General features: G+C 47.2%; 1 protein-coding gene across 12 annotated transcripts in view; it reads right to left on the reverse strand.

Annotated features, from left to right (window-relative positions):
- Positions 1-21,213, reverse strand: part of ZNF462 (zinc finger protein 462) — a 136,273-nt gene that overhangs the window by 48,910 nt on the left and 66,150 nt on the right. For all 12 annotated transcript variants that reach the window (XR_013814456.1, XM_079789804.1, XM_079789812.1 and 9 more), the window contains one exon: positions 17,006-17,197. Coding sequence is in view for 11 of the 12 variants with exons in the window: in XM_079789804.1 (XP_079645930.1) it covers positions 17,006-17,197 (192 nt within the window). In the remaining variant the exon portion in view is untranslated. The remainder of the gene's footprint in view (positions 1-17,005; positions 17,198-21,213) is intronic.

Genomic DNA, 21,213 nt, shown 5'->3' on the forward strand with positions numbered 1-21,213 from the left:
AAAGGGATCAGCCAAAACGTTTTAAATGTGCTCAGCTGGACCACTCCCAGTCCTCTTCAGACAAGTTTCCTAAGTTCTAATGAAGTAAACAAAATGACCACACACTTCATGAGAACGTGAATCTCTGCAGCATGTTTTGAATCCATCCAGTAAGATTAAAAACATACCTTTGCTGGTTCCAACGACTTTACTCATTTGTTGTTATTGTCTGATGTCTCCTAATACATGTGGTCACTCACTAGCTCTGATCTAGAGCCCAGTATTTGGTCAGGAATGTAATCTCTTAAATTACAACATCGTTCCAAAGGGAAAACGGGGGTGGGCTTTACATTACTGCATTTCATTACAAGAGTTCCCAGAACGCCCTGGGTAAAAAGTGGAGCATTCTTACAAAAAAAAAAACAAAGAAAGAAAGAAAGATAGAAAGAAAAAAAAGATCCCTGATTCTTAAGATTGGGAAATAATTAGGTGGCTTTTGAAGTGAAAAGTGAATTTTCAAGATTATAAAATAGTCATTCGGTTATTCTGCCAGCTGCTGGGTTTTACACAGGTTGCTGACTGGCTTCATGTGACTGTTGTATTCAATGAAATGAGACAATGTTTGTAAGTCAGTTGGAAGATAAGCAATAACTGATAGTTAATGTAAAATGCATATCAATTAATGCCAATAATAACAACACGAAGGACATCTGACACTGGGGCTATCGATGCCTTACACCCATTAGGACATCAAGTGCTGAGGAGTTTCCTATGTGGGTGGTTTCAAATTAGCCCCAAAGGTAAAAAAAATTTAGATGATCAGGGCTCCAGATAAAGTATCACTTTCCAAATACTGAATTATTTTAGACTCCTAAGAAACAGCTCACGATGTAAAGAGATTTCATTCAGCTTCCAACACAAGATTGAAATTTTCTTCCTTTTTCATTAAAAAAAAAAAATCCCCATCAACCTCTGGTTGATGACAAATTTTCATAAACTAACAAGAAATCTGCTCCTACTATACTACTTTAATAATACCGAATATTTCTGCAGTAATTTAGAATATGAAAGCATTTCTGAATGTCTTTTCATTTGATCCTGGAAATAACCCCATAAAGGAGGCATCGCTTTTTTACGCATTAGAACTGGAGGCTCAGAGAAGGGAAAGGGTTTATCTCAGCACTCACTCACGGGCAGCGCGGGCGACGCCGGACCTCCGCCTGAGACTGCCCAGACTGGCCGGTTTCTGGCCTGCCATGGGGGTGGTATTTCCTGGACTGGGGCCTGCAGCCGCTCTCAAGCCAAACCTCAAACCCCGGGGTCCAACATCTCCTGTGCAGACTATAGAGGAAAGATGATCCACACAGAGACAGGTTTTGAAAAGATCACCTGCCCCTAATTTTCACTAGCTCCACTTGGGTGAAACGGTTCCGACTGGCATCTGTTCAATCAAAACGAACCCCACGACACACGGGAAGTCGCGCTCGAGGCCAGTACTGCGGCGGGACTCCAAGATTCCACGGGGGGAAAAGGGTTACGAGTGGAGGAAGTGGTTCCACGGAACACTTGGATGCTTCCCGAGTGGGAGTGCCCCAGGGAAGCCACCGCCACCAGAGCTCGGAAGGACTTGTTGTGTCGTCAGATGTGGCAGCCCTGTCAATTCCCCGCACTTCCCTTCTGACGCAGGAAGCCAGGGGCACGGTGCTGCTCCACCTGAGGGGGAGCTGCTCCACCTGAGGGGGAGCTGCTCCACCTGAGGGGGAGCTGCTCCACCTGAGTGGGAGCTGTGGGCCTGGGTAGGTCTCAGCACTTTCTAACTCCTCCGGCCTTAGATGGCCAGCTCCAGTAGCCCCCTCCTTTCACTGGGATGACGACGACCAGTATAAAAACCACCTCCAATTTGCTCCATATATTATAGTTTTAAATGTTCTTGGGTACTGTTTTTGCCATCCTTCAATTTTGGAGATGGTAAATAAATAAATAGGAAGTAAATAAACAAACAAACCGCAAGCCTGCCCTGGACTTACAGAGGACCACCATCCCTCCACCCCATAGTTCTCACACTCCTTCCTGCCCCCGCAACACACAATGGGTGGTCGTCTATGTACTCAGCACTCTTCCATCGGCATGCTGTGATTTTAACAGCAGCTCCGAAAATTAGGGGAGAAATATAGTGAAAAGTACTGTAAACCTTTTTATTTAAAAAAAAAGCTAGAGGGATAGCCCTAGCCAGGCGGCTCAGTTGGTTGGAGCGTCGTCCTGTACACCAAAAGGCTGCAGGTTCAATTCCCAGTCAGGGCACATACCTGGGTTGCAGGTTCGATCCCTGGTCGAGCCACGTACAGAAGGCAACCGACTGATGTTTCTCTCTGACATCGGTGTTTCTCTGTTTCTCTCTCTTTCTCTCTCTAAAAGAAAAAAGAAAAAAAGAAAAACCAATAAACATATCCTCTGATGAGGATTTTTTTAAAAAGCTACAGGATAGAGGCATACTAATGAAGCCATTGGGGAAAATATAAATTAAAGAGAAAAAACAAATCTATTTTTTATTTAAGTATCGGATTTTATTTTTAAAGAGTCAGTCTTCCATTATGTAGGTAACATAACCAAGATGCAACAGTATACTGTGGATGTATTAGCAGAAATGGTCTTATTTTACTACTAACATAACAATATACAGAATTTACCGATTTAAATGTGTTAGTTGGGAATTTATTTACACTTTACTGTCCGCCTCTGATTTAGTTATCATGATTATTGTTTTTTGTTCTGAAAGACATGTTGGTGGCTTCATTCCTGCTTGCATGCAAGGTAGATGTGGATTTCTTCTTCTTCCCTTCTCTATATTCTTAATTAAAAACTTACCCATGGGCAAAATTTTAAAATACTGTAGTAACTGAAATAGCAACTCTCAAGTACAATAATTTGTGATCGCCATGGCTATTACCCATCTAGCTCCTCACTCCATTTCTTTGCTATCAGCAACCATCTGCAAATTCTAGCACACCCAACGTGGCTCCATTTCGATCTTTTTCACTCTAGAACAGTGATGGGCAACCTTTTGAGCTTGGTGTGTCAAACTTCGCCAAAAAACTGAGCATAACTCGGGTAGTGTGTCACTTTGAGGAAAAAACATTATTTCGCAAATGTTTCATCCTCAGGAGCAGCAAATGTTTCATCCTCGGCATGCGGCCGCCTCAGCGGCCACGTGTCATCAGAAATGGCTACGCGTGTCAGTGCTGACACGCGTGTCATAGGTTCGCCATCGCTGCTCTAGAAGGTACTTGGGAATACTTACTAATATAACAAAACTGACTTTCGAGAGGGATAAATCTGAATCAGCTCAAATTTATTTTTTAAAAGCAAACCAGATCTGTGGTTAACCAGGATAACCCTGAAAACAGATCGGAAAAGCCTGACACTGAGCCAGGAAGACGGCTAAAATCAGAAGTTCAGAGCGAGGGCCGATCAGGGCGGGGGCCTGGCAATTTGTAAAGGAGAGGACGAGGGAGTTAGGGTCACAAGGATGCTGGCGGAAACCCCTCTGCTGCAGCTGCCTCCGGCGTCTGGGTGGGAGAGAGGGTGGGGTAGAGGTCAGAGAGAACTGAAGAGTTGGAGGTGCAGGAGGTGGAGCGATTATAGGCAATTTAGCCACCGGTGAGTGGCAGTGAGAGCAGGGTTGGAAAGGCGGTAAATGTCTAGCTGCAGAGACCAAGTACAGCCATCCCTCAGTATCTGTGGGCATTTGTTCCAGGACTGTGGCAGATGCCAAAATCTGCGGATGCTCAAGTCCCTTGTGTACAGTGGCACAGAACTATGCATCCACAGATTCCCAAGCACGGATAGAAAATACAGTGTTCCACCTACAGTTGGTTGACTCTGTGGATGGAAAACCTGGAAATACAGAAGGCCAATTGCACGTTTACGGAAAAAAGAAAAAAAGAAAATCCACGTGTAAAGGGATCCAAGCAGTCCCAAACCGTATTGTTCAAGGGTTAACGCCATTTGCTGGGTCATTCATTACCACTGAGTCTAGTATTGGAATTCCAGAGCCCGATGGTCACGGTTGGAGTGAAAGGGCCGACTGTGAGGCGGGCACTGAGTTCACTGAGGAAGGTAAAAGAACATCCCAGGAGGTCTGGAGGAGGAGGAAGTAAGCAGAGAGCCAGTGTCTGAAAAGGGAAGCAGAAATATCCTCAAGAGGTGGCAGAAAGGAAGGAACGCGCCCCCTCCTCTTGGCTGCATGGAAGAAAGGGAGTATTAGGCACTTTGGTTGCAAACAGCTAAAAGGGATATGGTGTTGCCATCGGGGGCGGGGTGGGGTGGAGGGTGTGTGGTCAAAGTGACCTAGAGGAGGGGGGTGTGATCCAGGACATTTACAACAGTGAGGGACAGCACGTCACGGTACCCAGGCACCCCCAACCCGCTGGCTCTCCCCAGACATCCGTGACACACCTGAGCTCCCAGGCACTGAAATTCTCAGGCTCTGTCTCACTTAAACTACTGTTTTGTCGGATCTCCTTGGGTGTGGTTCATGTTGCTGACCCAATTCAAATCCAGGAGTGTTTGCTGAACGGCCTGCCAAGTGCTAGGGCTCTGAAACAGCCCTGGGCCTCAGAGAGCACACAGTTTAGCTGGGGAGACAGAGAGGACTGCCAATGATAAGACTACTTGGCACGACTAGGAATGGAAGTGACTGCGAAGGCCAGCAGCCACCCAACCTATTTCACGTCTATCCCCTCGCAAAACCTCCTTGTCAGCTCGTTACTCTGAACAGTCTAGACAGCCTGAAATCCTGGTTTTGTCACGTAACTTACAGAACACTGGCCAATACTTTCAAGTGTATTAAGTCTGAAGCAGTAAGAAAAGACATTTTGCTTAAGTAATTTTTAAGGAGATGAATGGGCCCTTAAAGTGAAATAAATTAGTGAATTCTCACCTTAAACATAGGCATCACATACACAAAAATGCAAGCCTTTTAAGGGCTCAATATCTATTATCGGAAGGGGAATCGTTGGTTTTGTTTTGAGATATGCACCCTCATGTGTTAAAACGACAGTGAGTCCAATAGTGAGAGACCTTTTCCAAGGGAGAGCAAAAACATGAACAAATTAGTCTGTGTATTACGGCCCCAGTTTAAAAAAATAAAATAAAATCAGACAGACCCTGTGTGTGTATGCATAGAAGACATCTAGGTGACTCCGGGGCACACTGCTAATGGGGATTATTTGGGTGCTGAGAGAGAGGCTAGCATTATGGGCGGCCCTTACATTTTATTAGGCATTGCCATAGAGCTGTTCTTTAATCATGAACGGGTATTACTTTTCTAATCAGAAGGAAAATCTAAGCAAGCATCTTAAAAGGGGTAGCTACCACCCATGACTATTTTTTTGTCTCTTTTGTTTACTTTTAATAGACTTTGTTTTTTAGAGCAACTTTAGGTTCACAATAATATTGAGCAGAAGGTGCAGAGACTTCGCATAGGTGCCGTGTCCCCCCACATGCACAGCCTCCCCCATTATCAGCATCCACACCAAAGTGGTATATTTGTTACAACTGATGAACCTACATGGACACATCATCACCCAAAGTCCACAGTTTACATTAGAGTTCTTGATGTTGTACATTCTATGGGTTTGGACAAATGTGTAATGACATATATTCATCATTAGAATGTCATACAAGGATATCTATGCTCCCCAAATCCTCTATGCTCCTCCTATTTGTTCCTCCCCCTAACCTCCTGGCAACCACTACTTTTCTTTACTGTCTGTAGTTTTGCCTTTTCCAGAATGTCATTCAGGTGAATTCATTCTTGAAGACCTGTGGATACCAGCTCAAAAGTACCCCACGGCCTCTTAAAGCGATGGGCACCTTGCTGCTGGTCTTCCTTATTCAGCCAGCTTAACAAATCTAAGGGCCTCTTCCTGGTACTAAGTACCCCTGTTGTCTGGCTCTGCCTCTCCTCACCCCACACTGTCCTCCCACTAACTTCCCTACACACCCACCCCCCTAGCCAGACTGGTCTCCTTGCTGTTCCAAGATCCCTTCTTCTATAAGTTTGCTCACTTCTGATACTCCTTCCACCTGTTATGGACTTCCTTCTGCCCCTGTAAAAATCCTGCTCACCCGCCAAGGCCCCGCCTGAGCTCCACCTCTTCCAAGAAGCCCTCCGGGACTCATCAAGCCCTTTTCTTCTCCAAGGTTACAATTATTAAAATCCAAATGCACAATTTCTCACTTCAGTCAACTCTGCTCTTACAACTTAACACCATCTGTAGGTCTATTAACTTAAGCTCTAGAATGATCAACCCACAATAAAAACTTGGCATTCGTTTCCTAAGGAAAATTCCAGGATCCCCGAACATAAAGACGAGGTTGTGCCCTAGTTGCTGTGGCTCATTTATGGGTGTGTATTTCTGCTGGGAGTCTTCAATGGGATGGCATAAAAATTCCCAACACGGCTTTGGATTTAGACCAGCTCCACCACATACACGTTTCGTGATCTTTGGACTCATCACTTCATTCCTCAGGGGCTCAGTTTCCTTCTCTATTAAATGTGACCGATAATCTGTACCTCTGGTTTATAAGACATACTGATCCAGATGACAAGTTTAAGGCAATCAGCAGAATTAAATAAAAAAAACAACCACCACCAATGCTTGTTTTATCACTCAGGAATTCAACAGATGCAGCATTCTTATAATAAACCAGAATGGATGAGTTTCACTCTGGCCGAGGAGGAAAAAAATAACTAGCAATGCCAAAAATATCAAGGACTAGATGAAGGGTTGAGAAGGTCCTACTCTGCTTCATGTGGCTGTCCCTGCAGCTTTGGAGGGCTCACGGCGCATGAAAATAAAGATGACATAAGGAGCGTGGCTTGCACCAGTCATCTAAGAATATGCTGTGCTCCCAGGAAGCTCAAGAACCTAGCCCCAGGATGACTTCTCGGACAGCAATGTACCGGTAACTAAAACCTTAGCTCGCCCTGCACTCTCGGCCAAACATGCCCTCTGGGTTGAGCCTGAGGGCTCTGAAACTGCTTGCAAAGGCGAAAAGCCCGTATGGCAGGAGCCTCTCTTTCTGGGCGTAAACGGTGAGGGACCGAACCCAGCAAAAGACAAGCGAGCGGATCCTCCTACCTGAACTCCAGCTTACCTCGCTGTTTTTATTTAACTGCCACCAGTGGGATTTTCCCACAGGATGTTATTTAGGATTATGAATGCATTAACAACGAAATGTGTACGTGATTTGGACATGCTCTTCTGGGCGATACCGTAAGACCTCATGGAACTTATTTTAAAAAATATGTGATAGTTATTTCTAAAAGGTTATACCTGGCATCTTCTTCTCATCTCAGCACTTAAAAGAAATTATTTTGGTGTTTCTCTCTCATCGATGTGTTTCTCTCTCTATCCATCACTCTCTAAAAATCAATAAAACATTTTTAAAAAACCTCTTTTACACACAGTCAGTCATCTTGCCCAGGACACAGCCTCTCCTGCAACAAGGCCATCCCAGGGTCTATACCTGTCAGTGTCAGCTCTCTCGAATCCAAACCTCCTTTCTGCTTGTGTAAAACCCTCTAATGCAGAACAGTATTTGAAAGTGAGAAGACCGGGGAGTCATAAGAAGTCTCAAGAGAATGGAGAAATTTTATATAAATACTAGAGGCCCGGTGCATGAAATTCGTGCACGGGGGTGTGTGTCTCTCAGCCCACCCTACACCCTCTCCAATCTGGGAACCCCTCAAGGGATGTCCGACTGCCCGTTTAGGCCCAATCCCGGTAGGATCGATCCTACCGGGATTGGGCCTAAACGGGCAGTCGGACATCCCTCTCACAACCCAGGACTGCTGGCTCCCATCTGCTCGCCTGCCTGCCTTCCTGATTGCCCCTAACCGCTTCTGCCTGCCAGCCTGATCACCCCCTAGCCACTCCCCTGCAAGCCTGATTGATGCCTAACTGCTCCCCTGCCAGCCTGATTGCCCCTAACTGCCCACCCCTGAAGGCCTGGTCACCCCTAACTGCCCTCCCCTGCAGGCCTGGTCCCCCCCAACTGCCCTTCCCTGCAGACCCGGTCGCCACCAACTTCCCTCCCTTGCAGGCCTGGTCCCTCCCAACTGCCCTCCCCTGCTGGCCATCTTGTGTCCACATGGGGGCCAGCCATCTTGTGTGTTGGCGTGATGGTCAATTTGCATATTACTCTTTTATTAGATAGGGTAATCGAGCTCCAATTCCAGGAAAAGAAAATTCAAGGGGGGCAATGAGAAGACAAGGGAACATTCTTTCCAAAAAGAACCAAGATTAGTCATTTAGATGATTTGATTAACAACTGAATATATTTTCTGCTAAGGAATAGATGTCTTCTCCCTTTTAGCCACTTCCCATAACTATGGTTCTAGAACACTTAAAGGTAACTTTCAACCAGGAGATGCAAACATCAGACGTGGAATTCTGAAGCAAATGCTGGTGTTGCTAGAAACTAGCTGTGAACGAGTTGGGTAGTCTATGCTTATATATATACTAGAGGCCCGGTGCATGAAATTTGTGCATGGTAGTGGTGGTGGGGTGTCCCTCAGCCCAGCCTGCACCCTCTTCAATCTGGGACATCCCTTTCACAATCCATGACTGCTGGCTCCCAACCGCTTGCCTGCCTGCCTTCCTGATTGCCCCTAACTGCTTCTGCCTGCCAGCCTGATTGACTCCTAACTACTCCCCTGCTGGCCCGATTGCCCCTAACTGCCTTCCCCTGCTGGCCGGGTCACCCCTAACTGCCCTCCCCTGCAGGCCTTGTCCCTCCCAACTACCCTCCCCAACAGGCCTGGGTCCCCCCCAACTGCCCTCCCCTGCAGGCCTGGGTCCCCAACTGTCCTCTCTGGAAGGTCTGGGTCCCCCCAAACTGCCCTCCTTTGCAGGCCTGATTACCCACAACTGCCCTCCCCTGATGACCATCTTGTGTCCACATGGGGAGGCCATCTTTGACCACATGGGGGCGGCCATCTTGTGTGTTGGAGTGATGATCAATTTGCATATTACCTCTTTATTATATAGGATTTTAAATATATTTTTATTGATTTCAGAGAGGGAGAGGGAGAAACAGAAACATCAACGATGAGAATCATCGACCGACCGCCTCCCGCATACCCCCCTGAACCGGGGATCAAGCCTGCAACCCAGGCACGTGCCCTTGACCGGAATCGAACCTGGAACCCTTCAGTCCACAGGCTGGCGCCCTATCCACCGGCTAAGGCTATGCTTATATTTCTGATGAACAAATGTTTTTCTTGGCATGGGAAGAGGGAGATGGTTAGTTGACTAAGTTCCCAGGACATGGAAAGCTTACACTTGAAATGTTTTTTAATCCTTGGCACATGAAACTGTGGCTAATTCAAAAAGCCCCAGAAATCTCAGGCAGGTGGGTTTCTTGGGAAGGAGAGAGAACGTGATATTCAACGTCAGGGTGGTGGTCATTGTGGAGGCTTCCTATTTGCTGTTGAAGACAAATTCTAATAATGCAACCTCTGAAGACGCCTGGGCGTCTAACAGAGGATGCAGAGTCACCTGTACCACTCTGCACCATTGCAGTTACCAACTCGAAGTCTTTAGAGCAGAAATGCCATCTTCATAATAAGCATGAAAATAAACTCCAGATCACATTTTAATATAGAAATTCAGGTATTGAAAAGAGGAGGCTAGCATTCTCCGGACAGATAATTTGGAGATCAGCAGAACCCATTAAACGTTTTGGTCTGGCCATTAAAATTATGCCTTGTATCCTACGTGCTCTAAACGATGTACATCTTTGTACTTTACACAACTATTCACTCAAGAGTTTCCATTTCATTACTGTCATTTTTAGAGAAACCACCTCTTCTTTCTCTCACCCCAAGAGAAATCTGGTTGCGGTGGGCACCTGTGTGGAAGGTTGATGCCCTAGCAACTAATTGGCTCCTTGTAAAGGCTGAGTTTTAGGTCTGACCTATTTAGAAATCGGAAAAGCTTCTCTTTGAAAAGCAGGCACTTCAGATCTTGATTTTTAAGTGTCTAGTGTTGCTAGAGTCAAGGTTAAATGAATTGATAGTTTGGCGCTAGATGCAACGTAATTCTTAGAAAACACTTTCTCTTAAGCTTAAATGTAATTTACATGCTAACGCTTTTAATGTCTCATACCCTACATATATAAAATAAAGAACATATTCAGGTTGAGCTACATGTTGAGTGACACCTAAGAGTAGTCCACATGTGCCCAGTCAGTGTACCTCAGTGGTTGAGAGTCGACCTATGAACCAGGAGGTCACAGTTCAATTCCCAGCCAGGGCACATGCCTGGGTTGCAGGCTTGATCCTCAGTAGGGTGCATGCAGGAGGTAGCTGATCAATGATTCTCTCTCATCACTGATGTTTCTACCTCTCACTCCCTCTCCCTTCTTCTCTGAAATCAATAAGAAAATATATATATATGTATAAAAGGCTAATATGCTAAGTGTCCTTCCGCCTGTCCGACTGGTCACTATGATGCACACTGAGCACCGGGGACAGACGCTCAACACAGGAGCTACCAAGCTGCAGTTACTTGGCAACAGTGGTTCTTGGGTGATGCACCCCGAAACCAGAGAGGAGGGAGCCTGATTCCTCACGGGGCTGCACGATTCCACCTTCGGCCGTGGGTTATGTTGTTGCTGGGGCACTGTCGCCCCGAATCTGGTTTACTGCACACTTGCATTTGTGTTCCACACCCTGTACAACAGCAACTTTGCCAAGTACCCTCTTGCACTCTGGGACCCCCCGGGGGATGTTGGAGGGCCAGTTTTGGCCTGATCCCTGCAGGCCAGGCCAAGGGACCCCACCTGCCAGAGGGACCCCGCTCACTCTGCAGATGCCCTTGGAGCCACGGCGCCACCCCAGGTACAGCTGGCCGGGGAGGGACCACAGGAGGTTGGCTCCAGGACGTGTTCAGCCTTCTCACCCAGTCCCACCCTGCTGGCCACCTTCTAATTAATTTCCTTTCAATGTGCACAAATTCGTGCACTGGGTCACTAGTGTATTATAAAAAGAGAGTAGTGCCTATGTCAAATATAAAGGTCTATAATGACATTTATTAAAATGGGACTAGTTTCGTGGGTATTACTGTACTTTTTCCCCCTTCAATCATCTTCAGCAAAGGTCAGTGACACACTGCCCAGGGGCTGAATGTGGCCTCCCGTCTCTGTGCATAAAGTTTTATCGGAACGCCACCAAGGCTCTGTGCTTACGGCAGCTTTCACATTAGAGTCCCAGCTGAGTTGCTGTAACACGGACCGTGTGGCTCACAGAGCTGAAAATATTTTCTATCTGACCCTTTACAGAAAACACTTTCCAATCCTTGGCTTAGGATTTGCAGAAACTGACCAGGATAAATCTCATAAAACAGTTCTCCTTCTAACCAATATATTATGTTAAAATCCCAGTGGGTAAAATTGTCAGGCAGAATCGGGTATTTCATTAATCTGTTTTGTTGTTCAGTTTCACGCAAGAGCTTCTATGAATGTGGACTGAACTGCAACCAAACACTGTGGGATTTTGGACGGAGACAGACAACAACCAGGGCCAATGACCGTGTGCATTCGCTCCAGAAGGGGCTCTGCTCCCAGGTGACCCCCCTGGCAGTGCCCACTGGGGAGCCCCACGGCACCTGCTGTCTCCTTCTGAGGGCGGGGAAGACTTCCACCCCATCTCGGCCTTCCGTTTCCCAGCTCCTCAGAAGGTCTCGCGATGCAGGGAACAATGACAACGTCCACAATGTTCTTTGTCAAGAAAGATCTTTTCCTCTTGGCAGAATCACGGTGTCAGAAAATTTCTGTTAGAACAGTCCCCAAGGTTCCGTCTTGGGACTGGTTATCTTGGAAACTTGCCGCTTAAATGGAAATGCAATAAGCTTACTCTGCTGCAACTGGGTTCTGTGGGTTCAGAAATGCCAGCACTCCCTGCAATGACCTGTACGAAAAACTGTGCTGTCTCCGAGAATTCAATGGGCAGTCCAAAGGAGTCAGTACTGAGTCAGTCCCTACCTAACTGCCCCCGGTGGCAAATTAGGGGACAGGAACAATATCATATCCACAAGCACCAAGAGGGAACGGAGACCAGAGGTAAAAGGGTAATCGAGCAGAGGCAGTAAAAGCTGTTCTTCAGAGCAAGGGAAAGCCAGAGTCTCGGAGAGGGAAGCCGGCAGGGAGGAAATTCTCCCACACGCCCAGCAGCGCTCCTTCGGACGTCCAGGCGGAGAAACCGGGGAGAGGACGCTGGCGGCAGCAAGTAAGGGGACGGCTGGCGGCATCAGGTTTGCTAGTGAGGCCACTCTGGACCGGGGGAGGGGTGCCTGCAGGGCAAGCTCTGAATGCATGAAGAGGACTTCGGCTCTGATAGGGTGACAAGTGCCTGTGGTCCTTTGACGAGAGGTGTCTTGAGAAAAAGTGTTGGTAGCAAATATTATGCTAGAGTTTAGACTAGAAAAGCCAACTGAGAATGACAGAAAATCTCACACACTCACACACACACACACACTATCAAAACTCCTTAGAACGTTTTCCTGTTAATTCACAACAGCGAAGACACTCCCGCTGGGTGGCCAGTATTGAGACCGACAAGAAACGGGGGACAGCATCACAAGAGGGTTCTTGCGTCTTCCCTGGGCTGCTCCCAGGATGTGGATGAAAAAACTATGCTGTCCTCATTCACCTTATTTCATCCGCAGCTGGTCTTAGGGTCTCATTTTTTTGTTTTAAACACATCACGGTAGCTGTTTCCTAGAGCAGACAATTCCATAGGCACAAGATAAATAAAATGACCTATTCTTCCAGGGGTGGGGAGGCGGGGGGAGGGAGTAAGGAGGTGGAACGTCACCACTGGTCGGACTTCTTATAAATGACCTGGCTGACTGTTAAGTTAATGATCCACTGTCCGTGCACTGCATTGCCTCTCAGATTTAAACAAACCTCCCAACTGAACTACATGTTCTGGTTTCTTTGTTATTTTACAGATGTGTGTGCGTGTGTGTGTGTTTCTCTGTACTGCAAGCAGAGACCTGTGGGGAAACCCTGACAGAACCCAGCCCTGTGTTTTATATGGCATGGGGAGGGGCCCCGTAAACACAAACAGAGCAGAGCGCTTCCTCTGGCTGACAACCTTATGATTTCCCCTTAACGCGCTGTTTAGGATCGCGACGGCGTGTCATTTCCCATTATCCTCTACACAAGACCAGCACCCCACGGCCGTGGCTTTCCTTTCCAACAACCCATCAGGAAGAATATACACGACCGTCACGTGCTGCTGAAACCTGTCAAGACGGACAGCCCAGAGCCCGAGAGCCCTGTTTGTGCACAGAACAGGTGTGTGGCCAGGCGGCTGGGGCGAAACCTCCCCTCCAGCTTCCTGGCCCTTCTCAGCTTCCCGCCCTTGCAGGCCTCCCTCTGGGTGGGGAGGGAGAGCGGCCTTGGGAGAACCCGCTCTCTCGGGCGGCTTCCCTCTGCCAGGGAAGGCTGGCTCGCGCTCAAGACGGCAAGCGTTTGACAACTGCAGAGAGCAGCGAGCATGTCAACTCGTTCGATTCACATCCCTCACCGGGAATCAGAAAGCCAAGGACACAGTGGTGAGTTCCCTGGTTTTATGGGTCTCCGCTCGCCCCCCCCAGGCCTGCAGCTCACCAGCGTCCTGGCATCCGCAGTGTGGGAAACCTCAACTGAGAGCCAACAGCCCCACAGCTCCACCCGGTTAAAATGTGCAGTTGGATTTCACATGTGCGTAGCAAACACCATTCGAGGCGTGATTTACTGGCTACTGTCTAGCCCCACAGCTGTTTTCTCACCCCCAGACTTAGCTGTTGACAGGGATCCACCACTAGCTCCCCAGTACAGAGCCTTCTCACCTTCGACCTCCTCCATCGCTCCTGAGCATCCAGAACTATGCAAGACTGATAGTAAGCATTCGAGAAAATATTTACTGAACAAATAAACTGAAGTTCTCTTTCCACGGAATTACTCATTCGCGACAAGAGCCGATTCGATGCCTTCTTTCTGTTTTCCCCACCCTCTAATCAAGTGTTGTTGTTTTTTCATCAAATTAAATAAACCACTTCTGACCCATTGATATTGGCTATTTACATGTTAAAACCAGCACAGGCCTCACTACACAGATGCCACCCAGGGCTTTCACACTCACTGTGTTCTTTCTTTTAAAGGAAAAAGAACCCCACCACTTCTATTTATTGCAAATTACCCTCCTGTGGCTGAATCAAGGCAGACTCTCTGTGCTACACAGCGAGTTACTAATACTGTGCCATCATGACTCTGTGACCACCCTCCCCAAGGTCCCAACCTAGTCTAGCTTCCAAGAACCTGAAATCACCCACAAAAAGGATAAGTCTCTGGCTTAGGGTTGTGATTAGTTCAGATGTAGGTACTGACACTACCTTCTAAACATCTGATTTTTAAGCTGTTGCAGGAATAGAATGGTACTGGTACTCTAGTCCTTTCTTTCTCTCTTTTTAAAAAATATATTGACTCCAGAGAGAGGAAGGGAGAGAGAGAAACATCAATGATGAGGGAGAATCACTGATTGGCTGCCCCCTGCACATCCCCCACTGGGGATCGAGCCTGCAATCCGGGCATGTGCCCTGACCGGGAATTGAACTGTGACCTCCTGGTTCATAGGTCGATGAGCAACCACTGAGCTATGCCAGCCCAGCATTCTATTCATTTCTGATTCTTCTGTGCACAGTGTAGCTATCAGTACAGAGTACAGACTCAGGAAGTTGCCTGAACTTAACCCTTCTTAGTGCACCACGTGCAGCGAGTGGTCTGTGGGAGTCCCGTGTCCTGTGAGGAGACCCACCCTTCAGGTGAGAAAGACAAAGCTATGATATCGAGAGAAGTGTCCCGGGTCAAGCTTTTGCTGGAAATGGTGTTTGGATGGATCAGCTTCACCCTAATGGCTCCACAGGTGTAGCATCCATTTCAGATGCAAACAACGCACTCAAGGGGTTAGTACCTGACCCTGTGTTTTGCCCTTTGTTGCAACATACCAGTCTTTTCCCACACACAGAATCTCAAGGTGCCAAGGGAGCATTTCCTGTACCCTTTCACACGCCCTCGCCCCTGCCCCTGGCATCGACTGTAGGTTTTCCCTGGAAAACAACAACACAGGCTTTCTCCTGCATTTTAAACTACTACACAACAGTGGAGGAGAGAGCATGCTCACTCCACTGCAAGCCACAATCATCCTAACAAACCTGCTTTATTAAACGGAAGTCCTCTACGACAGGAACACCAGCAAGAAGCTACTGGGTGGACCACAGTGTTTAATGGTCTGCAAAGGAAAGGCCCCCGGGTTCTACAACTCAGGAAAGGCAGCTGCCAGTCTCAGGACTTACCTCTCCTCTCTCTCCTACAGTGGTCTTCTTGTAGACCTCAGGAATAAAGACCTCTCATTTACCCCCTTGATCACCTGGTAATTAGACCATGTGGACATGCTGGGCCGTCAGATCTTCGGGTTACCCGAAGAGTCAATATTTTTAAACCCTTACATGAAAAATAACCCCAAATTCATGCTTCTGACAGAAGGTCCCAGAGGCCAGAATTTCAGTCAAAGGATGAGAATCACAGGAACAAAACGACCACTTGTTAAATACAAACCACGCGTCAGATGTTGAAGCAGGCATCCCACCTCATCCTCATTCGTGTACCTTTTCTCACTAATCTCTCAAGGTCAACAGTTACTCTCTACCCAGTTTTATCCGGGAGCACAGAACGCGCAGATGGCCCAGGAAAACACAACCAGCATCGAGAGAAGTAAGATTCAAAGCCAAGACCCCACACCAAGCTCCTCCCAAGAACGTCACAGCGGACCCTGGGAAACAGCCTGTTCCCCGACCTGGTACTCGACCTGGTACTCAAACTGGGTACTGGAGGTGCGGTGGAAGGGACCTGGGCTTTAGAGGGACCTGGGAGAGAGCAGCTCTAAGGTCTCCTGCCCTGCTCAGACGTCCTCCTAAGTACCTGATTCTCACTCACCTGAGGGGAGCTGAGTCATCAAGACCCTTCCATTTCCTGCTGTGATCAGAACAACCATGGATCCCTTTGCTCCCTCCTTCCTTCCCTCCCTGCCTCCCCTACAGCTTTGGTTACATTGTCAGTGAGGAGACCCCCTCCATGGCCTCCTGTATTTCTCCTGAGCCTCCAAAACTGGGCAGTGTAAACCCTCCTCCAAAATGATGCTTTCTCAACACCCTTCAGCTACATAAAAATCACTGCCTTACCCTTAAAGCAGCTTGTGATCCATTCAGACATATTCGCCCCACCCAATCACCCTTTCCACTCCTACCCTGAATTCTGGGTAGTTAACTTACATCTCTCATACCCCAACCACTTCAAAATACACATATATTGTTTTAAAACAAGACAGAATATAAATAAGTAAACAAGGAAATACATCTGTCTGGTATCCTATCCTCTTTCTGGCTCCCAAACAGTGAAAGAACCAACACTAACCCATCCCTCACATCGTGCTCTTTCCACAAGCAAAGCTCACACACGTCAGCACCCAACACACACTCCCCTAGTTCCCAACACCTTCCAACTCCAATTTCATTTTTTTGTTTGTTAATATTGAGGATATCTTTTCCATTGATTTTGAGAGAGAGTAAAGGAGAGGGAGACGGAGAGAAACATCGATGTGAGAGAGACACATGGATTGGTGGCCTCAGGCATGCAACTTGACCAGGGTTGGGGATTGAACCTGTAACGCAGGTACATGCCCTTGATCGGAATCGAACCCGGGACCCTTCAGTCAGCAGGCCAGATGTTCTAAACACCCAAGAACCGGCCGGAGCCCAACCCCCATTTCTATAGTTTCAACCCTTTCACGTTTCTTCCTTCACTTGAACCTCCATGTTTTTTTGCGTAAGATTTCCTTCTAGAAAGAAGGATTGGCAGTTTCCCCCGGCCCACCTCAACCCGCGGTGGTTAGCTCTGGCTGGGCAGCCCACGTTACCATTGGAGTCTTCCACTTCCTCAGCCGGGGTGGCTTTCTGGGCGGAGTGGTGGTTGTGTGAGGAGAGCAGGCTGACAATCCGAGGCCTGGGCAGCGTCAGGGCTTTCCCGTGGACCTTGAGGGAGTGTTCCTTTAACTGGCTGATTGTCATGGTGGAGAATGAGCACCAAGAACATTTGTAGGCATGTTCACCTGGGAGATGGGGCAAGGGACAAAGGGGAAAGGAGGGCACAGGTGGGGTGGAGACCAGAACACGGTTAATCACTCTATGGAGGAGCATCCTGAGCTTCGGGGCCTAAGACCTGCACAGACCAACCCCCGCCCCTTCCCCAGCCACTGCTCTCCTCCGGGACTGAAACCCCGGAGGAGCTCCTTATTCAAGGGACCTGGCTCCTCTCCATGTCACACTCTACTGACGTGGAGGGGCCTATCTATGGGCTGTTCCTCCACAGGGAGCCAAACCGGATGTCCACGATGCCCCCACCAGAAACGCTTCCCGGTCAAGGCTGCCCTTCTATCGTCACCAGGAAACAACACCTTAATTCTCCTTCCAGGGCCTTTCGGTGGCTTTCCATCACCCGTCCCTCCGTGGGAGTCCCCTGTGCTAGTCTCATTCACCTCTTCCTTGCTGACTCCACACCTCCCGACTCCACTCATCCCACAGTGGGCTTTGTTTTCTTTCTGGACCAGTTCACAAACCTCAGGATAAAACCCCATTTCCCTATGTAATCAATAATACAGAAATGGGTAAAAACAAGTCTTTTTTTTTTAAACTGAAAGAGGTATGGGTATACATATGAATATATGTCTCTCTGTGTGTATATCGCCACCTTCTTCAATAAACAGGATATTTCAGTTAAAATAAGAATGTTCCTTTTAATTATTTTTATACCACTGAAATGCAGGACGAATCACTAGGACTAAATTAAATTAGAGTATGATTTACCTTTGCCCTAAGTCAGTTTTTCAATTAACTGCATTTTCAGAAGCGAGGGTGTGAAATGGGCAAGCTTATGTTATGTTACCCTGGTACAATCAACTCAGAAAGCAATTCTGCTTTTTAGAACAATAGGCTTTGGATGTTCATGCCTAATAATGCAGTAATTCCACTTCTGAGAGTTTACATTAAGGAAATATCCTTTAGTATATAGAAAGCTTTATTTAGAAATAAACATGCATTTATGCTTGAAAAAGATGAAACAACCTAAATTTCCAACCATGGGGAAATGATTAAGTAAATGTGGCCCTATCTTCTTGATGAATTATCATTTTCTTAAAGAGTCTATAACAACATAGGAAAATAAAATACTCGAAAAATAGATAGGAAGGCATAATATCTTTTAGATTAAATTATAACCACAATTGTTAAAAAATAATTAGAGGAAATGGCTGAAAGGAAAAACGATCAAATGTTAACAACAGCTGCCTGGCTGGTGTGGCCCAGTGGTTGAGCGTTGACCAATGAACTAGGATAGCAGTTGCCAACCTTTCGGACCTCACGGACCACCAGTTGGCAACTGCTGAACTAGGAGGTCACGGTTCAATTTCTACTCAGGGCACATGCTGGGGTTGTGGGCTCGATCCCCAGTAGGGGGCGTGCGGGAGGCAACCAATCTGTGATTCTCTTTCATCTTTGATCTTTCTTTCTTCCCCTCTCCCTAAAATCAATGAAAACATCCTTTTTTTTAAAAAAACCGTTAACCACCATGATCTTGAGATAACAAGATTATAGACGACCGACTATATTTCCTTCATTTTCAAATTTTCTGTAATCAACATGTATTTTTAAAATTTATTTTTAAGTGAAATTTAAAAGCCAGAGGAGATGAAAGAGGAGGAAGTAAAGGAATGAGAGAAGAATGGCGTTACGGTTGTGAAGGTTCTCTGGGCCAGTGGGAACAGCTGAGGGCGGAGCTGATGTCTCCGGTTCGGTAAGTGAAGCAGGAACTGGAAGGGAAAACTCGGTCCTCGCTTCACGCAGCGGAGGGCTGCCACCTGACACCCAATGGTTTCACATGTGAGGTGACCCTGCATCCCAAGTTCTGCGTTAAGTCTCCTTTCACCACTGACGACCCCAGAGCTTGCATTTCCAAGAAAGTCTTGAAACTAACCTTGATTTATGCAACGTGCTACAGCCCAAGGCAGAAAACAGACATTCAAAGAGGTCAGAGGATCCAAACAAACCGAACATCCATCAGTTGTCCCCCATAGTTACCTAGGAGTTACAGGTAATGCTGGGTCACGAGCAATGGGCTTTACTACTATTACCTATATAAGTTATATATGTATACATATATACATATATATATTATATACACATTATATGCATATATTACATATATAGGGTGGGGCAAAAGTAGGTTTATAGTTGTGAGTACTCAAAACATGGAGTTTATTTTTGTGTTATTAATCATTGCATTATTACAATAATACAATAACCATTATATTACATTATATATAATACCGCTGCTCTCCCTATTCCATTTTTCAATTTTTTAAAAAAATCTTTATGCCCTGACCGGTTTGGCTCAGTGGATAGAGCGTCGGCCTGTAGACTGAAAGGTCCCAGGTTCGATTCCGGTCAAGGGCATGTACCTTGGTTGCGGGCACATCCCAAGTGGGAGGTGTGCAGGAAGCAGCTGATTGATGTTTCTCTCTCATCGATGTTTCTAACTCTCTATCCTTCTCCCTTTCTCTGTAAAAAATCAATAAAATTTATTTAAAAAAAATCTTTATTGTTGAGAGTATTACATATGTCCCCCTTCTGCCTCCCCCCGCCCCATATTGACCTCTTCTAGCCTGCCTCCATCCCCGCCCCAGGCCTTCACCACCCTATTGTCTGTGCCCATGGGTTATGCATAAATGCATTCAAGTCCTTTGGTTGATGAACTTTGTTTAGTGGTTGTAAATAGTCCAACTGGAGAGAGAGTTCAAATCCAGGTTACTTGGTTCATCTACACGACTCTTTATCCTTTAAAATAATCCATCTACAACAGACAAGATGAGTCAACAGTCCTTTGCAAAATGTACTGGCTCTCCCTTAGCCAGGCCACTGTCAGTGGCTAAGGGCCATTTGTGGACACCAGAGCTCCCAGGTGCACACAGAGCTGAATTACACCGCTCCCACTCGCTCCCCATCTGGATGCTTCCTTCTCTCCAACCAGCGAGCACAGAAGGCCAGTCTGCTCGCCAGCTCCAAGAACATACACTTCCGCTCAGTGCCCTGGAGCCAGTGTGCGGCCTCTGGCACCCCTTCAAAGCCCTTCCTACAGGCGGAATCATTTACCCAACTCCCACTGCGACAGCACGTCTGACAAGGCAGAGGCCTATGGGAAAAACACCAGGTCGGGGTCCCAGCTGAATCATTTACAATATACAGCTAGAAAAGAACGGCTTGAACCCCGGAGCCTCTCACTCCATGAACTTCAGTGGAATTTTCCTGGCGATATAAAAATACTACCAGATAGAGACAAGCCCATTTGGCTAATCTCCCTGTCCCAGACCCTCACCCCCACCCCGCTGCCCACCGTTGGGGCCCAGGGCATTTGGAAGCCTTCAGTAGCTTCACTGCATTGAGCCAGTTCAACGGGACCCAACACTCAGGAGGAGACAGCAAAGAGACAAGAGTGTATTTCCACAGGCAATGAGGAGATGGCAAAGGGAAGGAAGGAAGGACTCAGGTTCTCAGTGGGTTTTATAACCACACAAGGGGAGCCAAAAAATAAGAAGAATTCTAGCTGTCTGCAAATTTCCAAAGTAGGATCTAAATACCTCAGCCTAGGAAACTCAGGGAGGAGACGACTTCTGAAAGAATCTTGATGGTATAGCTGGGCATCCTGAGGCCTCATTTCCCCAGTTTCCCTTTGGGTTTGATGGGAGTTCCTCTGAGGTTGTCAAAACCTCTGAGGGTCACACACAGGCTGCTGCCGAGCTGGGGTTCTGAGAGAGACTGAGCAGGTCATGGAGACATCCCCAGGCCCCTCCCCGCTGCCTTTCCTACGTCAGGCCTCTTTTCTCTCTCGTGCCCGAGTTCTGATTATCTACCTGTGGGCATCCCCTATCATATGCAAAGTAGAGAAGAGCAGAAGAGAGAGAGAGAGAGAGAGAGAGAGAGAGAGAGAGAGAGAGAGAGAGAGAGAGGCAGCATCCCATCAGTGACAGGGACGTGCTTGTTCTGGAGTCAAGTTCTCAGTGAGTGGACCACATGG

Source organism: Cnephaeus nilssonii (genome assembly GCF_951640355.1).
Source record: "Cnephaeus nilssonii genome assembly, chromosome: 14".
Classification (NCBI taxonomy): domain Eukaryota; kingdom Metazoa; phylum Chordata; class Mammalia; order Chiroptera; family Vespertilionidae; genus Cnephaeus; species Cnephaeus nilssonii.